Below are 20351 nucleotides of genomic sequence, written 5' to 3'. Positions count from 1 at the left end.
CTGTTCACCGGACATGCTGCCTTGTCCCAGACCTGCTGTTTTCAACTCTCTAGAGACAGCAGGAGCGGTAGAGATACTCCGAATAATCGGCTATGAAAAGCCAACTGAAATTTACTCTTGAGGTGCTGACCTGTTGCATCGTCTACAACCACTGTGATAATTATTATTTGACATTTGAACATCTTGGCCATGTTCTGTTATAATCTCAACCCGGCACAGCCATAAGTGGACTGGCCACCCCTCATATCCTGGTTCCACTCTAGGTTTCTTCCTAGGTTCCGGCCTTTCTAGGGAGTTTTTCCTAGCCACCGTGCTTCTACACCTGCATTGCTTGCTGTTTGGGGTTTTCGGCCGGGTTTCTGTACAGCACTTTGTGACATCAGTTGATGTAAGAAGGGCTTTATAAATACATTTGATTGATTGATTGATTGATACAACCCAACCAGGTTAACCTGTCTGCCAGTGTCCATAATATTGGCCTTTGTGTGATTGAATAATCCATTTGTGATTAAAGTCAAATGAAAGTTACCACCCTGCTATCAGTTACCACCCTACAATTCAAACATATCAGACCTGATTTATTCCAGGAAAGAAGGGATGATTGCATTTCATTTAAATTTGTGGCATATTGGGAGAATTTATGAAGAGTCCTGTCACAATTGCCCTATGCTAACCCTAATAATTGTAATACATTGGTTTTAAAGCGCCTGTTAAATATAAAATAACAAGGACACTATACAACAAAATATAAGAGAATAAATCAAGGATAAAAACAAAATTGTGAGTAGCTTAATGTCTCTTGTGTTTCAGATCTAGCCAAGGCATTGGATCTAATGCTTAGTGTACACAGAATGTCTGCTCTGTATGTGGCTGCCTCCCAGGAGTACTCTGAGGCCCCACAAACACATCCCCATTTTACCATAACAGGTACACTATAGTGTTAAGGTGAGAGGCTAAGGCTCAAAATGGTCAATATGTTTAAAAACAATAACTCTCAGAACTTGTCAAGATGTAACACATATTTGATGGGCTTTCAAATGCAATGTTTTTTTTCCTCCAAATTGAAAATACATTTGTTGATCAAGTTTTTGGTCAAGGTAACTTTGAAAGTAACCAGTTGGTTCATACAATGTTGCATACAAATATACAAAATAATCCAGTCTCAGGTAAAACAAAAAAAAAGTTAAATCAAACCTTTACATTCATGCTTTTAGCCCTCAAGACAGTGGTTTTCAAGCTCAAGAAAAATAATTGAATTACATTCTGGTTTAAATGGAGAGGGAATTTCTTTGCAACCATTTCAAAACAATGCACATTTTCCTTTTTATTTTAAAATGTTTTGAGGATGGTCTTTTTCGTATTCCAAATATCTGTATGCACAAATTCGCCTCAAAGCTCTCATTCTCAAAAATTCGAACCATAACATTCGCACACATACTGTGTGCTAGAAGTACTGCCAAACAAGGTAGTTGTAAAGTCTGGCTGGTTCATGTCACTTTGTATATGTAGATGATGTCTAGCTGGTACTGTGTATCTTAAATGCTGGCTGTAGCTTAGATGGTAAACTCTTTGGCAGGATTCTGATTTTCACTTATTCGCTCTCCTTGTTTCCTACAAATAGAAACAGATTACTTCTTTTTTATCCCCAGCTTTTCCCACACGAATACCGCTTGTTGGACTTAGAAACAGTATAAAAGTAAACAGTAATCTTTGATTTCAAATGATGATACCAGGGAGTGTGAGTGGGTGGTACGTTTAATGTGTCCAGTCTCTAGGGGCTCTGTGCCAGTAATATTAAATATCTTCTGGTTTCAAATGGCCTCTATTCCTTGGTTGGCGTTCATTTTGCTATGTGAACCAGTTTTCACAACCCCGGACTGGAGGTTGTGTTTAAAACAGACAGGTGCTGTACACAGTGACTTTGTGACTGATCTCCTGCAGCAGCTCTTTCACAGCCTTCTCCAGATCCACCAACTGGTTGGCCTTGTCTTCCAGAGTCTTCTGGTTGTCCTCGTAGGACTTCTCTAAATCTGGATGGGAACCAAAAAGGAGAGATCCTACCGTCAAACTACTTGCTCATAATCACAGGATGTGTAGTATCCCTCCACACACCGGCTTTATAATCAGAACATGTAGAATGTCATGCAGTGAATACACACACTTGAGAAGAGAAAGTTAGAGGGCCTGCGTCATTTCATGTTCAACTCTTAATTGGGAAAAGTGAATCAACATGAAGATGGAGATCTCATAGGTATTACAAACGGATCATGTTTATATATCCACTAAGCAGACACCATTGAAAAGTAGAGTCTTTGTAGTGTAATGAAATAAAGTGTCAATTGAAATAAATTCATTAGGCCCTAATCTATGGATTTCACATGACTGGGAATACAGATATGCATCTGTTGGTCACAGATACCTTAAAAAAAAGGTGGGGGCGTGGATCAGAAAACCAGTCCGTATCTGGTGTGACCACCCTTTGCCCCATGCAGCGCGACACATCTCCTTCACATACAGTTGATCAGGCTGTTGATTGTGGCCTACGTAATGTTGTCCCACTCCTCTTCAATGGCTGTGCGAAGTTGCTGGATATTGGCAGGAACTGGAACAAGCTGTCCTACACGTCATTCCAGAGCATCCCAAACATGCTCAATGGGTGACTTGTCTGGTGAGTATGCAAGCCATGGAAGTACTGGGATATTTTCAGCTTCCAGGAATTGTGTACAGATCCTTGTGACATGGGGCCCTGCATTATCTTGCTGAAACTTGAGGTGATGGCAGCGTATGAATGGCACAACAACGGGCCTCAGGATCTTGGCACGGTATCTCTGTGCATTCAAATTGTCATCGATAAAATGCAATTGTGTTTGTTGTCTGTAGCATATGCCTGCCCATACCATAACCCCACCGCCACCATAGGGCACTCTGTTCACAACGTTGACATCAGCAAACCGCTCACCAACACAATGCTATACACACTGTCTGCCACCTGCCCGGTACAGTTGAAATCGGGATTCATCCATGAAGAGCACACTTCTCCAGCATGGCCATCGAAGGTGAGTGTTCATTCACTGAAGTCAGTTACAATGCTGAACTGCAGTCAGATCAAGACCCTGGTGAGGACGAAGAACACGCAGAAGAGCTTCCCTGAGACTGTTTGTGCAGAAATTATTTGGGTGTGCAAACCCACAGTTTTATCAGCTGTCTGGGTGGTTGGTCTCAGACAATCCTGCAGGTGAAGAAGCTGGATGTGGAGGTCCTGGGCTGGCGTGGTAACACGTGGTCTGCGGTTGTGAGGCCGGTTGGACGTACTGCTAAATTATCTAAATCGACGTTGGAGGCAGCTTATAGTAGAGAATTATTATTATTATAATAAAAATATATATTTTTATTGAATATCCAAACATACAATATACTTGCAGTAACAACTACACCAGACCAGTCACCCAACAGACTCCCATTCAGAGCAACACACAGAAGCATCCAGGGTCAATGCCCTGCTCAAGTGCACATCGACAGATCTCCCACCAGGCACAAAAGAAATCGGGGACCCGAACCCTCCAAGATCCTCCATCAGTTCCCCAATAGCTGTCCCTCAACCATCCGAGACCCCTCTGACAGTCCCCCCCAAGAAGAAAATAAATAAATAAATATACTATTAATTCCATTCCCCACCCCGAAGAAACCCCCAATGCACCAACAACCAAGTAAATTAACTAAAGACAAAAAAGACACACAAAAACAGCAAACAACAATGCAAGAAAAAAATTAAGAAAGGACATCAAGGACAACTAAAATCATAACAGCAATGCCAACTGTATATGTTTGAGTGCATGTCTGGCACTATTACATGTGTGTGTGTGTCTGTGTATTTGAAAGAGAGTGTGTGTATATGCATGAGTACAAACACCTGCACGGCATCAGCCAAACCGGCATTAGCTGTAAAAACACTGCCCATCAGTTTCATTCAACTTTACTTTTTATTATGTTTTATTTTGACTTAATTTTTTACTTTTATATTTGACCATCATTCTATCTTCCGCACAGCAACCCTACTCCACTCCCAATTCCACATCCCAATCCTCAGCCCATCCCATCTATCTCTGCTGGTCACCCGCTACGGAATTCTACGCAACATATATCTTTCAACTATGCTGTGATGTTTAACGTACAATTTCAATCTATCTAATCGAATAGAATCCACAGATTGCGAGTTGAAGATAAATACTTTTACTAAGAGTATTAGTATATTAGTAATTGACTGACCCGGTCTCTCCAGGCTACCTGAGGGCAATTTCAAAATAAATGGTCTATTGATTCTCTATCCTCACAACAAAATCTGCAGAGCTTCGATGATTTGGTCTGTGGTTGTGAGGCCGGTTGGACATACTGCTAAATGATCTAAAGCGATGTTGGAGGTGGCTAATGGTAGAGAAATTAACATTACATTCTCTAGCAACAGCTCTGGTGGACATTCCTGCACATTTTAGAGTGGTCTTTTATTGTCCCCAGCACAAGGTGCACCTGTGTAATGTGCATGCTGTTTAATCAGCTTCTTGATATGCCACACCTGTCAGGTGGATAGGTTATATTGGCAACGGAGAAATGCTCACTAACATGGATGTAAACACATTTGTGCACAACATTTAAGAGAAATAAGCTTTTTGTGCATATGGAACATTGCTGGGATCTTTTATTTCAGCTCATGAAACATGGGATCAATACTTTACATGTTGCGTTTATATTTTTGTTCAGTGTATTTTCATGCAAGGCGCTCCCCAAGCTGTTGTGGAAGATTTATGTGGTGCATGTCTATGTGTGTGTGTGAGAGTGTCAGTGTGTGTGGATAGAGACCTGTGTGCATATAGCCAGTGCAGGTATGTGTGTGTGTGTACTGTACCTTTCAGTAGCTGTAATTTGTCACTGGCCTGTAGCAGAAGGTCTGTGGCTTCCTGCTGTAGAAGCTCCGCCCTCTTCTTGGCGTCGGCCACGCCCCCGGCCTCCTGTTTGATCAGGTCCTGCACGGTGCTGTACTTATCCTTCAGCTCCGACTCCAGGTCCTGCACGCACGCACATACGCACACACACACACACACACACACACAACACGAACAGTCATATGCAAGGTCAGCAATTTATTGTGAGAATGACAAGGATGAAAAATAAACCACAAACTCTCACATCCCAATTTAACACAAAATAGCTCACAAACCTTTTTGACCTGCTCAGCCACTTTGTTGATGCTCTCTGCATCTCTCTCGGTTTGTTCAGAGCTAAGCGAGGTGTTCTGTGCCTTCTCTCTGAGCAGTGTGATGTCTTTCTCTAACCACAGCAGCCTCTGGGTGGCATTGTTCAGCTTGAACTCTGAGTCTGCAGTCTCCGACTCCACCTTTTCAGACATAAAGACAAGCACAGGGTGCCTTAATGGTATACTTGTACATTTTAATGGGTCAAATACCTTAGCTGTGCTTGATTTAGTTTTCCCGGTACATGGAACCAATGGATTAGTCCCAAAAGTTCAAACTTGCCGTGTGTGATAAAATGGAGGATGTTGACTCACTGAGGACAGGAGGTCGTTTGTGCCTTTAATGTCAGTGGTAGCCTGTTTGATGGCCTCAGCTGCTGCTTTCTGGGCACGCTCAGCCTCTTCCAGAGCCTGCTTCACCATCTCTGCTGTTTCCCTCACATCTGTGGCCTCTTTACTGTGGGACACACACAGAGGGAGAAAATAATAAGCCCACCAAGCACCAGAGTGTGTGTGGAGTGCCTGGCATTGCGCACATGCCTCATCATCTGTGCTCCATTCAAGGATAATCTTGACAAGTGTGTGTTAGTGTGTGTCACCTGGCTCTGCCTGCCTGCTTCAGTAGGTTCTCGGCTCTCTGCACATCGTCAGCACTCTGGTTGAGGATAGTCTCCACTTGGGCCAGGTCTCGCACCCTCTCCCTGATCTCGTCTGTCAGATTCTGGAGCTGGGCTGGCGTGCTGGGCATCTGCATGGCCAGCACCTCGTTGGCCACTGCCTCGATGCTCTCCATGTCTGCTGCATCCTCTAGGGGGTGCCACAGGAGAGACAAGGGTTGTACTAAGCTTGTGAAAGGGACAGTTGTACTAAGTTTATGAGATACAATCTTCTAGAATCAATGGGTGAAATTATTTGAAACATTTAATTGAAATTACAACAGCTAGATTGTACCTTCAAGCCACAGGTTAGTAAACATATGTAGTTGATTGGAGGAGTAGACATACGTGTGAGGAAGTCTCTGATTTGTCGGATGAGGCTGCGCAGCTCCTCATTGCTCTGGTCCACGCGCTGCTTGGTCTTGTTTGTCTTCAGCAGCACGTCCTGGGCACTCAGCTTGGCATCGTCTGCCTTCACCTTGGCCTCTGACACCTGGACACATTATCACAAACAAACAGGTTAGGAACCAAAGTGGGTGTATTTCTTGTCTAAAGAGAGTTGGTTCATTTTAATTCAAAGACAGGATCTCACCATCTTGGAGAGTTTGTCCACCTCCTCCATGGCCGTGAGGATCTCCTGGTCAAAGTCCTTGGCCTTATGCCAGGCATTGTTGGCCAGGGTGACCAGACCGTTACACCCCTCACCCCCACACCTCCTGTTCCCCTCAGAGTCCACACAACTCAGACCCCCGCACAGAGAGTCTGCACACGCCTCACCAGCTGGGCTGCCGCACGTCTGCAGAGAGAGGCCCAGTAGAGTGAAAAGAGTTGACAAGTTCAAATGGGATCTAAGCATATGCATCTTGACAAGTTCAAATGGGATCTAAAAGCATATGCTTCTCATTCAATCAAACCTATCATTCTTCCTGACCTACACATAAGCTTTGATTTAACAGCTCAAGAAAATGTCTTCTTTTTGATGGTTTTATCTTGCAAACTGGGATTTGATTGAGTCCGATCTCTGTCAAACTCAGATCAACATCAGCAAGCCAGTTTCAGGCCACAGTTATGGCCTTGGTTGGCCTTACCTTCTCGCTGAGTTCTGATAGGTCCAATGTCTCCAGCTGATCCGCCAGGTCGTCCAGTCTCTTGGAGTGTTCTTCCTGCCTCCTATGGAACTCGTCTCTGGTGTCGTTCATCTTGTCCTCCGTAGCTTGTCGTAGAATGAAAGAGCTCTCCACCGGGTTGCCTGGGTCGGTGGTGGAGGCATTGGCCTGGGCCCCAGCAGCCAGAGACTGCTGGTAGTACTTTGTGACACTGTCTGTCGCTCCTGTCATTACAAAAACAATGTTCAATTTCACAGAGTTGACAAATGGAAGTATAATGGACATGACATTGTATATCACAATCATCAACAAGTCAAACAGCCTTGTCCCAGTCCCTTACCCCGAACATCAGAGTTCTTGATGAGCTCCACTTGGTCCAGCAGCTCCTTGACGGTGCGATCCAGTTTCTGGGCGTCCTCTTTGAGAGAGTCCAGTTTGGTGTTGGTGCTGTTGTCATCAGATGATACTTGGGCCAACGCCTCCTCAGTGAGGTTCAGCTTGTTGCTCATCTCTTCCATTAGATCTCTAAAGAACAGAAATGGATCATACAGAAATAATTTGTATATTATTGCTTTTGATGTGTCTACTACTGTTTTTGCTATTGATAAATATTGTCAATGACCCATTTTGACCCCACCCTTTGACCCCACTTACGTGGCTTGCTCCAGTAGCTGCTGTATCTCTGACAGTGGCTGTGTAGCCAGGTTCTGGGCCAGGATAGTTCTTATGGACCTGGCGCTCTGCTCCATGTTATCTATCGCGTGTTTGTATGGTCCGGTGATGCCGCTGGCCTTGATGGTGTTCACCTTGTTGACCAGCCTGTGGGTCTGGTTGGTCAGCTGACCTACGATCACGTCCCAGTCGGCGAAGCACTGGTGGCAGCGTTCGCAGTAGGGGAAGGTGCCAGAGGAGCCCCGGGCGCAGAGATTACAGCGGGGACCAGACACGCCCTCCAAGCACACACAGTGACCGTTGGCCTTGTTGCACTGCTGCTCGGCAATGCCTTGTGGGTCACAGTCGCATGCTGCAAGGCAATAGGAAACATAGGTTTTACTACTAGTACAGCCTTTTTTTCATTAAACTCTAAACTATTTCAGCATGGCTCAAAAAACAACACTTTTTCAACAACTCAATTTGTTCCATCCTGATCCTGACTGGTCAGTCACCCTCCAGGGATCCTAAATGGGAGGGAGACATTTCAAACAGGTAGATGATGTCCCATAACAATGGACAAGAGCCTATAAAGCAGTCTTACAAAGCCAGGGAAGTGCTTTTAAGTAGCCCGCCTCTCTCTCGTTAGACATCTTGACCTCAAAGGACATGTCTGTCTCGTCAGGTCAACTTACAAACTCATTCAGTTTATTGGCATCCTCCTAAAGTCATTTCAAAGTGCTCCACTGTGGAGAGGGGAAAGGACGGGAGCTCCTGTTGCTTTATGGGTCGTAACCTTTATAGGTTTGTAATCACATGTTAATGTGTCAAGCACAGTTGGCACCCTGTTGTAAGCACCTCTGAAATGTGGACTAGCAAGCCTAACCTTTGGTTCTAATAATAGTTTTGACTTAATTTTCATTATAATTCAAGTTCTTTAATGCTAGCCATATTGCATTTTAAATCTACTGATAAGCCAACATGTATTTCTGGGTGAGTGTCCATTGGGAGAGTTAAGAGTGGACAGCTGATGTATTGACTGGTGGATAAAATGTTTTTGGTGGAGTTTCAACTAGTAAAGATGATGTCAGCTGAAATTCTGGTGAGCCAAAGATCAATGAACCACAGCCATCCACATTAACCCAGCGACCTTAGGGGGGCTGGTTGAGTGAATAGGATGGGATGGAGAGAAGGGGAGTGGAGGAGGAGGAATGGAGAAAGAGGAGGATGTTTGCCCACTTCAAAGCCTTGTTACGGGAAGTGTGTAGAGTGTGTGGAGAACAAAGGGGCCACCATGGGCCCCTACAGACTCTGCAAACAACCCCCCAGGAACCACTGATGACAACCATATATCTAACTGTGGTACCTCCTGTGTTTACTCTTACACACAAACTTGAAGAATCTATGGTGAAGTGTACATACTTTCTTGGACACACACTTGTAGAACCACAAACCTTTACAAATATGTAGATGTACACACACACTGAAAAATGACTTTTAGTCACCTCGGGGTGCTAAAGCAACAAAAGAGGAGGGGAAATGGGGGCGTAGATGTGTGGCGTAATCCTCCTATAGTTTTGTAAGGCAGGAGGGTGAGGGGCCTGGGCTCAGTGGAAATATGTAATGAATGTGACCTGTCCTTTTGTCCCCCATCTCTCTTCCTCTGTGCGTTAACTGGCTGTGTGGGGAGTCAGTCACCAGTCTCCATTATCAGCAGACAGGGGGGACAAAAGGAAAGGTCACATTCATGACCCCACACGCCACACTACAGCACCACCCCTGAAGGTCCCCATTCACACAGCCCCCTCCCCCACTGCAGATTAAAGCACTGCCTCTGTTTACACAGGGTGATGGCATTGACAAACAAAATGGCCACATAGGCCATGTACGGAAGGGAGGTAAATATTGACCCTCACCCACTACCCGTCAAAATTAACAATGGCCCTCATTGCAGATTAAACACACTACAAGCAATATGTAGAGGGAACTGGAATCCATGGCACAATAAGACATGGCTGATTAACGCAGGCGTTCTGCTGTTTCTAACAAAATTGCACACATTTTTAATAAAGGCCTTTTATAGAAGATAGCTGGACCTATTTTCTTTCTTTTCTACACAGCATCTGTTGTATGTTACAGGTCAGATAAGATGATTGCGAGCAGGCAGGGTAGGGAAATTCCAGCTGTTTTTGTGACATGGATCCCAACATGGCTTCTATTCCTCTGTGTTGGGGGATGATGGGGGCACATCAGTAAACTACAGCTTTAATGGTCTACAGCTGGAGCAGTCTTTCACCATGGGCCAACACAGACACACACACGCACACACACACCCCCAAAGGCTTTGATGAACAAGAAACAGTAGACATGGCTCCCATAGACAGAAAACTGTCTTCAAATAGTAAACTGATGTGATTAAAAGGGTCAAATCACTGCAAAAGCCACAAAAAATGGCTGGAGGTGCACAAGAAAGTAAACTGTCATATCAATTAATGTGACCACAAGTTGAGCAGTTGACCATTCCCTCCCTTCATTGAATTGTTCAAAGTGTACAACATTACTATGTTTCCAGAGAAACTAACATACCACAAACTAACAGGGATCTGTACCATTTGAAGCTAGTTTTAGTGTAATGTTTGGCTGTTGGACTGATCCAGATTAGGGGTATGTCAACATTAGTTGCGGTAAATGAGGTAATCCGATATCAGGGAACCAGAGCAGACTTCCTTCTCCAAACAAACAGTCAGGACTGTCAACACAGATCCTTCTCCGCAGAGCGAAGAAACACAAACCTTTCCGGCATGCAACACTCCCTGCTAGTAGCAGCAAACCACAAGCCTGAGAAAACTGCACTGTGACGGGACAGCAAGGACTTTTATGACGCAATTGACATGGTGCTGCCTGCCTGGAAGGAGTTCGATGTTTAAACAGCTGTCAAAGTGACCTCTGCATTTTTAGTTTGATCACAATCATTTTCTAATTTCATTGGTAACAATGTATACAGAAGTTTAAAGTAGATTCAACTACCACAGTGGGCCATTTGTAGTCACTGCACGTTTCCACTCAAGGGACTAGCCTACATCAGAAGCCAATTCATGTGTCCTTCAGTAGATAATTAAGCAGGCTGCTCTGCTCCAGTGACGCTACCCTGGGACAAAGGGTCCTTTCTGTCAGCAGCAAGCACTGTGTTGGACAGCTGTCCCTCCAAAAGGACACCCCATCAGAACAAAGGTGCATTGTGGGGGACGGCAGGATATTGGGAGGCTCGGACAGATCCCCCGCCTGTTCGTCATAGAAACACAGACGTCGGGTGAGAGAGCACATCTGGCCTTAATATTGGCTCCCACAGTAAGGAGGGGATGCTGTGAGTTTCTCTACCACAGCTGAAACTCCTACACATTCCCATGATAAGAGGCTAAAGGAATGAGGCTGCTTGTAATATCTCAGAGATTAACACTAAAGGCCTGCTTTGTGTGTGTTGCAATTTAAAATAGTTGGGTTGGAGCTTTCTCACACACACACACACACACGCCTGGCACGCAAGTGCGTGCACACACACTCCTTAATGTGTGTCAAGATGGGGATTTAGGCAGTGTAATGCCAGCACGGATAACTACTATGCTGCTGATTGAGATGTGGCAACTCACCATTGCATTTGACTTCAGGGTCTCCCCAGAACAGCTCTCTGCACTCCTGACACATTTTACCCCCAAAGCCAGGTTTACAGGAGCACTGGCCACTCAGCTGTGGACAAAACACATAAATATTAGTAATGTGACATTAGGATAGGATTAAAGAGAAAGGAGTATTAAGACCCAACAGAAGAAGGGTGTGGCCTTGTGAGAACTCACCTCGTTGCAGGACGTTCCAAATGAGTGGTTGGGGTCACAGTCGCAAGATTCGCAGCCCCTCTTGCTGGCCATGTTCCAGGTGTCGGGGGCACACTGGTCACAGTGCTGACCTACCACATTTGGTAGACACTGGCACTGCCCGCTGCCCAGATCACAGTGGCAGTCGCCCACCGCCGGGCACGTGGCTGGGTTGGTACCCAGGTGGTTACACACACACTCTGAGAGAGAGAAGAGACGTCGCTAGCAGGTTAGCAATTGGACAATGACAACCACTCACATTGACACATAAAGAGTTGCAAGTTAACTTTTTTTTACTCACTTCTGCAATTTTGTGTGAGGGCATCTCCATAGTAACCCAGCTTGCAGCTGTGGCAGCCTCGACCCTCGGTGTGGTAGAGACATTTGAGACATTCACCCGTCCTGGCATCACAGGACTCCTGGTCCAGCATGTCAATGTTGTTGTTGCACTGGCATGGTTGGCACTGCCCGCCGTTCTCATGGGGATTTCCATAGTAACCTGGGGCACACTCCTCACATCTGGCACCTGTAGGGGAGAGGAAAACATAGAGGAAGAGAGAAGAAATGAGAGGTAAAAAGGGGGAGGAGAGAGAGCAACGTGCTTAATTAACCCTTCACCAAAAACAGTGTCATCCCTCACCTCTACAACAACACATCTTTTCAAGCCATATATCAAACTGTAAGTGTACATGGCCGGCAGCTACACATCATGGAAAGTCACCAAGCTTCCACACTGTAACATGAATGCATACAAATCTACTGCTTCCTAGGAAACAGGTCTGAACAGAAGCACTTTGACATGAGTAATCCTGCCATACGCCGCTAGTTTACAGGGTGCTCTATACATCTTGGCAAGTGGTTGTTATTGGCTGCCTACCTCTGTATCCGGGGTTGCAGATACAAAACACCTGGTAGTGAGAGTCCAGACCGTGGTAACATCCACCGGCAAACTGCCGCCCGCTACCTGGCCCGTCCGGACACATGCAGGGACGACAGTGGTCCCCTGAACCTAGGACAGGGTCGCCGTAGTAACCTTCCAGACACCTGTAGAGAAAAGGCATAAGGTGGTTGGTCATAATCACTCTATCATTCACATGCATGCCTATAATATCTAAGTTATCTATGTTTTAGGAGACTGATTGACTACCTATTCTAATGCCGACCCATCCAGCACATACACCAATGAGCCTCCTTGACCCCTGACTCCTCAACCAAGACTAACACTTGTCTGACCTCTCACAGTTGTGCCCGGTGGTCTGTTCTCGGCAGTCCAGGCATTCTCCAGAGTAGGGGTCACACTGCTCAGTGTGGCCATTGCAGGTGCAGGGGCGACAGTTGGGGAAGCCCCAGTGTCCCGGCAAACAGTGGTCACACTGACGGCCGTACACCCCGTGGATACAAGCACACTGGCCAGTAGCCTCATGGCAGAATACATGCTCCGATCCCTGGGGATTGCAATCACAGGCTGGGGGGAGAGAGCGGCCAAAGAAAGTGATGAGTGTCAGATTCAGTGCCTGTATTGTGCAATACAAAACACATGCACTCAGTCACTTTTCATTCAGTCAAACTCACATCTGCAGCCACTTGGTCCAAACAGGTAGGTGGCAGGGGAACATTTGTCACAGTTCCTGCCTACTACATTGGGGCGACACTGGCATTGCCCGCCGCTGGCATCACACACCGTGCTGAGAGAGCCCTGCGGGTCACACTGGCATGCTGGGAAAACAAATACAGGAGGAAATATTAAAGAGAGAGAGAGAGGGAGGGAATGGGCTTAAAATTTAGTTGAACACATAATCTGGAATAATCTGTTCAAATGGGGGCAATAGTTGCTGCTGGATACATGAGTAAGGTATTTCACCCAAGCTGTTTTGAATATGGTATAAGTACTAACTGTACATAGAACTCTGGTTAACCCTTTGTCTCAATACATCTTGCTTCTGACATACTAACAAAGGTTTGTTTTATTAATTAAGGCACCTGAGGTATTTAATTAACAACGCTTTTTATATATATTACCCTTACAGGCTGACAGGGCCTGTAACCTTCTCAATAGACGAGTGGAAAGAAAGAGAAAGCCAGGGACCAGACATTCCATAGAAGACATTGAGTCCATGTAGAGGAGAAAGACAAGTGAACTGGTCTTCACTGGGTCACATCGTGGGAGTGGGATTTTAGGCAAGCATGGGCGTGTGTGTGGTGTGTGTGTGTTCAAGCTTACGTACATGCAACCTTACAGAGTGTAAGTGTTGTGTCCCTATATCCACTAAACATCCCCCGAGCGGGTACTGACATGCTCTAAGCCAGACTCTGCCCAAACCTAGACTCCTTCAACACTATCCTCTGAAGTCTCTGCTGCCCTCATAAATCTGAAACTCTTCTAAACCACTATTGTTTAAGGGGACACCACAGCAATGTGGGAACCTTCAGATCTAGGATAGGCAAATTATTTATGGGACTAGATTATTGCACACAGAATTTGAAGACTGTGGTTAAGACGCTCTGATCATTACCAACTGCTAAGACTTAAAAGGGACCTGCGAAATCACATGATTTGTAAAGACCTGCAGCAATGTGTAGATGAGGGACCTACATCTGTGCAGGAGACCTCAAAAAACCTGCTAAGTGAGACAAGATTATGTGACTTTCACAGCTGGGAGGATTTGAACTCATACTGACTGCATTCCCAAGAAAAAATGTATACAATAAAATCATATCATATTTCAATAACAATTCATTCTCATTTAACTACATGTTGCAATTTAAGTGCCATGATATAGATGCTATGTTTAGTTTTGCTTGATGCTTGCATGTGTAAGACAAGTTTTCCTCAAGATAATAGAGTATTATATTTGACTTCATCCTTTATATTATGTTATACTCTTGTAATCTAATCAGAATAAATCCATGAAATCTGTCCTACGATAGCATGGACCCGTATATACTACTAGACTGGCAGCAGAGACAAGTTCTCACTCTGTCTGGCAGGGTAAGAGATTTACTGCTGTGGCGGGCTGAGAAAGTTCCTCTGTGGTCTTTTCAGTGTGTCAAGATCCGAGAGGGCTTATAATCAAGTTTAGGGCCCCAGGGTCCAATACAAGTCCACACATGAGGAGAGTAGACAGACATAGCGTAACTGTTGATGAGGGACATGGGTTGGAAACTGAAGACAACATCAATATGCCAGAGGCACAGGAAGGGATAAGGTACGGAATGAAAGGAAAGGAAATAAAGAGAGAAGAAAAGAACAGGATTGAAACAGCTGATGTATGGAGGAGAGAAAATATCATTTTAGTGTAGGTAGTGTACGAGGAGATGGACTGAGGATGATTGTCAGACGGAGGTCAACATTGGAATGAAATCCTGTCATTTCCAAACAATGCCGACCAGGGTCATTTGTATGTGATTGACACACAAACTTTATGACAATGACCTTTAGTTAAAGTGGAACTGGCAGCGTTTTAACTACTTTGCAGATATGAAACAAATAGGCAATCATTATATCAGTGAACATTTTTAAAATCCCAGTTTATGCTACAAAACCAACTGCATAAAAATAGGTTATATTTGAGTCAAAATTCCATGACGTTGAGTAAGCTATTGTTGTCAGAATAGATGGATGCAGTTCAATGCATAATTAATATAGCTAATTCACCAATACATTTCTTGGTAGTCCAGCAAATATTGCTATCAGGTTGTAAATCACAGCTGGCCTGGTACATTGTTTGCTGCCTCCAGCCATTCAGGTTCACTGTTTCATTGACTGAATCATTTGGACAAAAACAGACAACTGTAAATAAGGCTGGGAATGTCAATACAATCAAACTAGCAAGGGCAATGACCAGATAACATGGCTAATAGGCTAGCTTATCCATTTATGTAGCAAGCTAAAAACACAGAGCCTAACGTTAGCTAGCCAACTAGCTAGCTGCTGGGAGGATGTCTTGTTATTTGATGAGTGGATGAGTTTTTCGGTGGCTACAGCTAGAGATATAGGTGTCATTTGGTTAGCTAGCAAGACATGTGAAATTTCTAGCTATGCTGAACTTGAACGACAATCCAAAGTTAGCATATCTCTTAGTTGTCAATCAAATCTATCTTGGCCAGGTCGCAGTTGCAAATGAAAACTTGTTCTCAACTAGCTTACTTGGTTAAATAAAGGTGAAATTAATTTTTTTTAAATGCAGTTAGCATTAATCAAATGGGCGGACGGGCAGGCAGGCAGGCAAGTTCCCATTCAGTTGTCAAAACGTGGGTTGAGAAATCAGTTGTTGTAAATTCAATTGATTGGACATGATTTGGAAAGGCACACACCTGTCTATATAAATAAAAATACAACTTTGATTTATATAAGGTCCCACAGTTGACAGTGCATGTCAGAGAAAAAACCAAGCCATGAGGTTGAAGGAACTGTCCGTAGAGCTAAGAGACAGGATTGTGTCGAAGCACAGATCTGGGGAAGGGTACCAAAAAATGTCTGCAGCATTGAAGGTCCCCAAGAACAAGGTGGCCTCCATCATTCTTAAATGGAAGAAGATTGGAACAACCAAGATTATTCCTAGAGCTGGCCTCATGGCCAAATTGAGCCATTGAAAAGGGCTTTGGTCAGGGAAGTGACCAAGAACCCGATGGTCACTCTGACAGAGCTATAGAGTTCCTCTGTGGAGATGGGAGAAACTTCCAAGGACAACCATCTCTGCAGCACTACACCAATCAGGCCTTTATGGTAGAGTGGCCCGATGGAAGCCACTCCTCAGTAATAGGTACATGGCAGCCCGCTTGGAGTTTGCCAAAAGGCACCTAAAGACTCTCAGCCCATGAAAAACAATATTCTCTGGTCTGATGAAACCAAGAATGAACTCTTTGGCCTGAATGCCAAGCGTCACATCTGGAGAAACCTGGCAACATCCCTATAGGGAAGCATGGTGGTGGCAGCATCATGCTATCAGAATGTCCTTCAGCGGCAGGGACTGGGAGACTAGTCAGGATTGAGGCAAAGATGAATGGACAAAGCACAGAGAGATCCTTGATGAAAACATGCTCCAGAGTGCTCAGGGCCTCCGACTGGGGTGAAGGTTCACCTTCCAACAGCACACAGCCAAGACAACACAGGAGTGGCTTTGGGACAAGTCTCCGAAAGTCCTTGAGTGGCCCAGCCAGAGCCTGGACTTGAACCCGATCTAACATCTCTGGAGAGACCTGAAAATAGCTGTGCAGCAACGCTGGCCACCCAACCTGACAGAGCTTGAGAGGATCTGCAGAGAAAGAATGGGAGAACCTCTCCAAATATATAAGTGATCGCTTCTCATAAAATGTTTAAAAAAAATAAAAAATAAAAAAAGGCATTATATTCTTCCTAGGGGTATATATGAACAGATTTTAATACGATGTTATGTTGCTAAAATGCTGTCAGTTCCACTTTTAGTTAAAAAGACCTTTAGTTAAGATACCCTTTTAGACCCTTAGTTGAGAAACACATACATGAGCAAACAAGTATGTTCAAGCACACATGACTGGAGTGTGGTGCCATACCTTTACCTTTTGGGGTTTTAGGCTGGGTTTCTGTACAGCACTTTGAGATATCAGCTGATGTACGAAGGGCTATATAAATACATTTGATTTGATTTGATACCTTTAGCTCCCTGGTGCAGCAGAGCAGATACGCTGAAGATAAAGTTGCGGCAGATGTCTGTGGACGGGGTCTTCACTACGCTCTGACTGTTCTCCAGACAGCGGTAGCGCTGGAAGGTATCCCAGGCACTGCTGGTGGCCAAGTCACCGCCCTCAGAGCCTGTGAAGATCTCCAGGTTCTTACAGTGGGGCATCAGCACAATCTACAGACGGGGAAGAAAGTTACAGGAGATGGAATGAGATTTAGTATGGAGTCAGTAAGGGCCCAATCCTAATATGAAATCCTAGTAACTGAAATTTCTGCCTAAGTCTCGAATAGACATCGATGGATATTTCAAGCAAAAGTCAGAGTTGTGTTGATGTGTTTGACAGTGTGTGTGTGTGTGGGAACTAACCGAGTCGATGAGTGTATATGGGGACTGGACGTCACTGAGTGCGGAGTAGAGGGGCAGACTCAGACGAACAGTGTAGTTCATCCCTTCCTCGAAACACACTGGTCTGGGGAGCACTGCATATCTGAAGAGACAAGATGTCAGAAAACACATGTTTAAAAATACTCCTATGACACACACACTAAATCAGTGTTTTCAAAGGGGAACCCTCAGGGCGTATACAGGGTGCATACACAGACTCAGAGAATACCTAATATACAGACTCAAGAGTCTACTTAATACACAGACTCAGAGAATACCTAATATACAGACTCAAGAGTCTACTTAATATACAGACTCAGAGTCTACCACCTAATATACAGACTCAGAGTCTACCACCTAATATACAGACTCAGAGTCTACCACCCAATATACAGACTCAGAGTCTACCGAATATACAGACTCAGAGTCAACTAATACACAGACTCAGAGTCTACCTAATATACAGACTCAAGAGTCTACTTAATATACAGACTCAGAGTCTACCTAATACATAGACTCAGAGTCTACCTAATATACAGACTCAAGAGTCTACTTAATATACAGACTCAGAGTCTACCACCTAATATACAGACTCAGTCTACCGAATATACAGACTCAGAGTCTACCGAATATACAGACCCAGAGTCTACCTAATATACAGACTCAGAGTCTACCTAATACATAGACTCAGAGTCTACCTAATATACAGACTTAGTCTACCTAATACACAGACTCAAGAGTCTACTTAATACACAGACTCAGAGTCTACCTAATATACAGACTCAGTCTACCTAATACACAGACTCAGAATCTACCTAATACACCGACTCAGAGTCTACCTAATACACAGACTCAGAGAATACCTAATACACAGACCCAGAGTCTACCTAATATACAGACTCAGAGTCTACTTAATTTACAGACTCAGAGACTACTTAATAGACAGACTCAGAGTATACCTAATATACAGCTTTGGAGTTTACCTAATATACCTACTCAGAAGATACTTAACATACAGACTCAGTGGATACCTACTATACAGACTCAGAGTTCATCTCTCACACCCACCCACCAGTTACCCAACAGTCCTCCTTCCCCAACACTGACAGAGGAGGCGGTGTGTGTTTACCGTGATCCGGGGTGGAGGGATATCATCTGGTTGTCGTCATCAGGCATGGTGTTGGCACAGCGACTGTCAGCTGAAATCACACTGGGCCGCATCACCGTCATCAACACCTCCTCCCACTGGTCTGGTAACTACGGCAACGTAACAGGTACATATACATTGGTAAACAGGTAAACAAAAGGGTAATGACAGGACCTTGACAAGCAGCGACGTTACCTAACATAATCAATTAAGTAAAGAAAGAAATGAAAACCCTCTGACACTCATGTGCCCCGGAGTTTACGTCCATTGGGAAGGCAGTATGTTCTGGGACTGACCTGAGGCTCGTAGCGGATGAGGATGTCGTACTCCATGGAGTGGGGGATGTTGTCGATGGAGAACTCCAGGTAGGCCCCCTCGGGAACATTGACGAAACCTATCCCTGTCCAGGTGGGGCTACGGTCCTGAGGGTGGGGTCTCTGCACTACTGTCACACCCTGGAGATAGAGAGGGAGAAAAGAGTCACGGATTAGTAGGGAACACCCATGATCCCAGAAGAACTTAGAAGAAGAAAGACACATCAGGGTCATTGGCCAAAGGTAGAAAGGTAACTCACAGGTCCAAATTTGGCGTCCTCTGCCTCGTAGGTGTAGTGGTCCAGGGCGATGAAGTAGAAGCCTGACTCCACCTGGTCACAGCGCCGGCCAAACATGTGTTCTCGACACACACACTGACCAGTCTCCTGGGAACAACTGGAGTGAGAGAGAGAGGGGACAGGGAGGGAATGTCAGGGAGTTTAATCAGAGTTAAAAAAGTGTTCATCTTAAGTGTTGCACTCAAGGTAACAGTTCATTTTAAGACTTCTGTGGCTGTATGAAAAGAGGCAACTATGAAGAATCGTTTAGAAATTATATATTTTTTAAGTGAGGCATTTAGATGAACGAATTAGCCGGGTGAACTTTGAGCTCACTCGTTGTTGATGGCTCCACCCAGGTCACAGTCACATGGTCTGCAGCCATCCATGTCATTGCTTAGCCCCCAGTGCTGAGGCTGTAGGACACACAAATACACACACACACGCACATTGTCAAAAACAACCCTTTAATGACACCCATATATACACAATACCCCACAATGACAAAGTGAAAACATGTTTTAAGACATTTTTGCATATGTATAGAAAATCTTATGCATAAATATCTCATTTACGTAAGTATTCACACCCCTGGGTCAATACTTGGTAGAAGCTCCATTGGCAGCGATTACAGTCTTTCTGGGTAAGTCTCTAAGAGCTTTCCACACATGGATTGTGCAACATTTGGTCATTATTCTTTTTTAAATTCTTCAAGTAGACAGAGCCAGGTTTAACTCTACAGTACGGTTAGCTCCATTTTGTAAAAAAAATGTATCCTGAAAAAATCCCCAGTCCTTAATAATTACAAGCATAGCCATAACATGAAGCAGCCACCATTATACTTGAAAATATGGAGATATTCAGTAATGTAAATATGGAAATATGTGGTATTCAGTAATGTGTTGTTTTGGATTTGTCCCAAACATAACACTTTGTATTCAGGACAAAAAGTTAATTGCTTTGCCATATGTTTTGCAGTATAACTTTAGTGCCTTCTTGCAAACAGGATGCATATTTTGGAATATTTTTATTCTGTAAAGG

The 20351-nt window shown here is 44.4% G+C and overlaps 1 protein-coding gene across 1 annotated transcript in view; it reads right to left on the bottom strand.

Annotated features, from left to right (window-relative positions):
- Positions 1-557: 557 nt before the first annotated feature.
- LOC112251200 (laminin subunit beta-1) overlaps positions 558-20351 on the bottom strand; it is a 33086-nt gene continuing 13292 nt past the window's right edge. The window contains exons 12-33 of the mRNA XM_024422032.2: positions 19647-19726; positions 19293-19428; positions 19015-19173; positions 18701-18828; positions 17554-17674; positions 17160-17361; positions 13100-13243; positions 12761-12992; positions 12405-12571; positions 11829-12053; positions 11510-11727; positions 11306-11402; positions 7662-8031; positions 7348-7532; positions 6990-7231; positions 6494-6697; positions 6250-6394; positions 5845-6052; positions 5561-5702; positions 5213-5389; positions 4901-5060; positions 558-2030 (exon numbers count right to left, since the gene is read on the bottom strand). Of these exons, the coding sequence (XP_024277800.1) occupies positions 1891-2030; positions 4901-5060; positions 5213-5389; positions 5561-5702; positions 5845-6052; positions 6250-6394; positions 6494-6697; positions 6990-7231; positions 7348-7532; positions 7662-8031; positions 11306-11402; positions 11510-11727; positions 11829-12053; positions 12405-12571; positions 12761-12992; positions 13100-13243; positions 17160-17361; positions 17554-17674; positions 18701-18828; positions 19015-19173; positions 19293-19428; positions 19647-19726 (3882 nt within the window). The 3' untranslated portion in view covers positions 558-1890. The remainder of the gene's footprint in view (positions 2031-4900; positions 5061-5212; positions 5390-5560; positions 5703-5844; positions 6053-6249; positions 6395-6493; positions 6698-6989; positions 7232-7347; positions 7533-7661; positions 8032-11305; positions 11403-11509; positions 11728-11828; positions 12054-12404; positions 12572-12760; positions 12993-13099; positions 13244-17159; positions 17362-17553; positions 17675-18700; positions 18829-19014; positions 19174-19292; positions 19429-19646; positions 19727-20351) is intronic.

This window comes from Oncorhynchus tshawytscha, linkage group LG19, assembly GCF_018296145.1.
Source record: "Oncorhynchus tshawytscha isolate Ot180627B linkage group LG19, Otsh_v2.0, whole genome shotgun sequence".
Taxonomy (NCBI): domain Eukaryota; kingdom Metazoa; phylum Chordata; class Actinopteri; order Salmoniformes; family Salmonidae; genus Oncorhynchus; species Oncorhynchus tshawytscha.
This window is presented reverse-complemented; position numbering and strand designations above follow the sequence as displayed.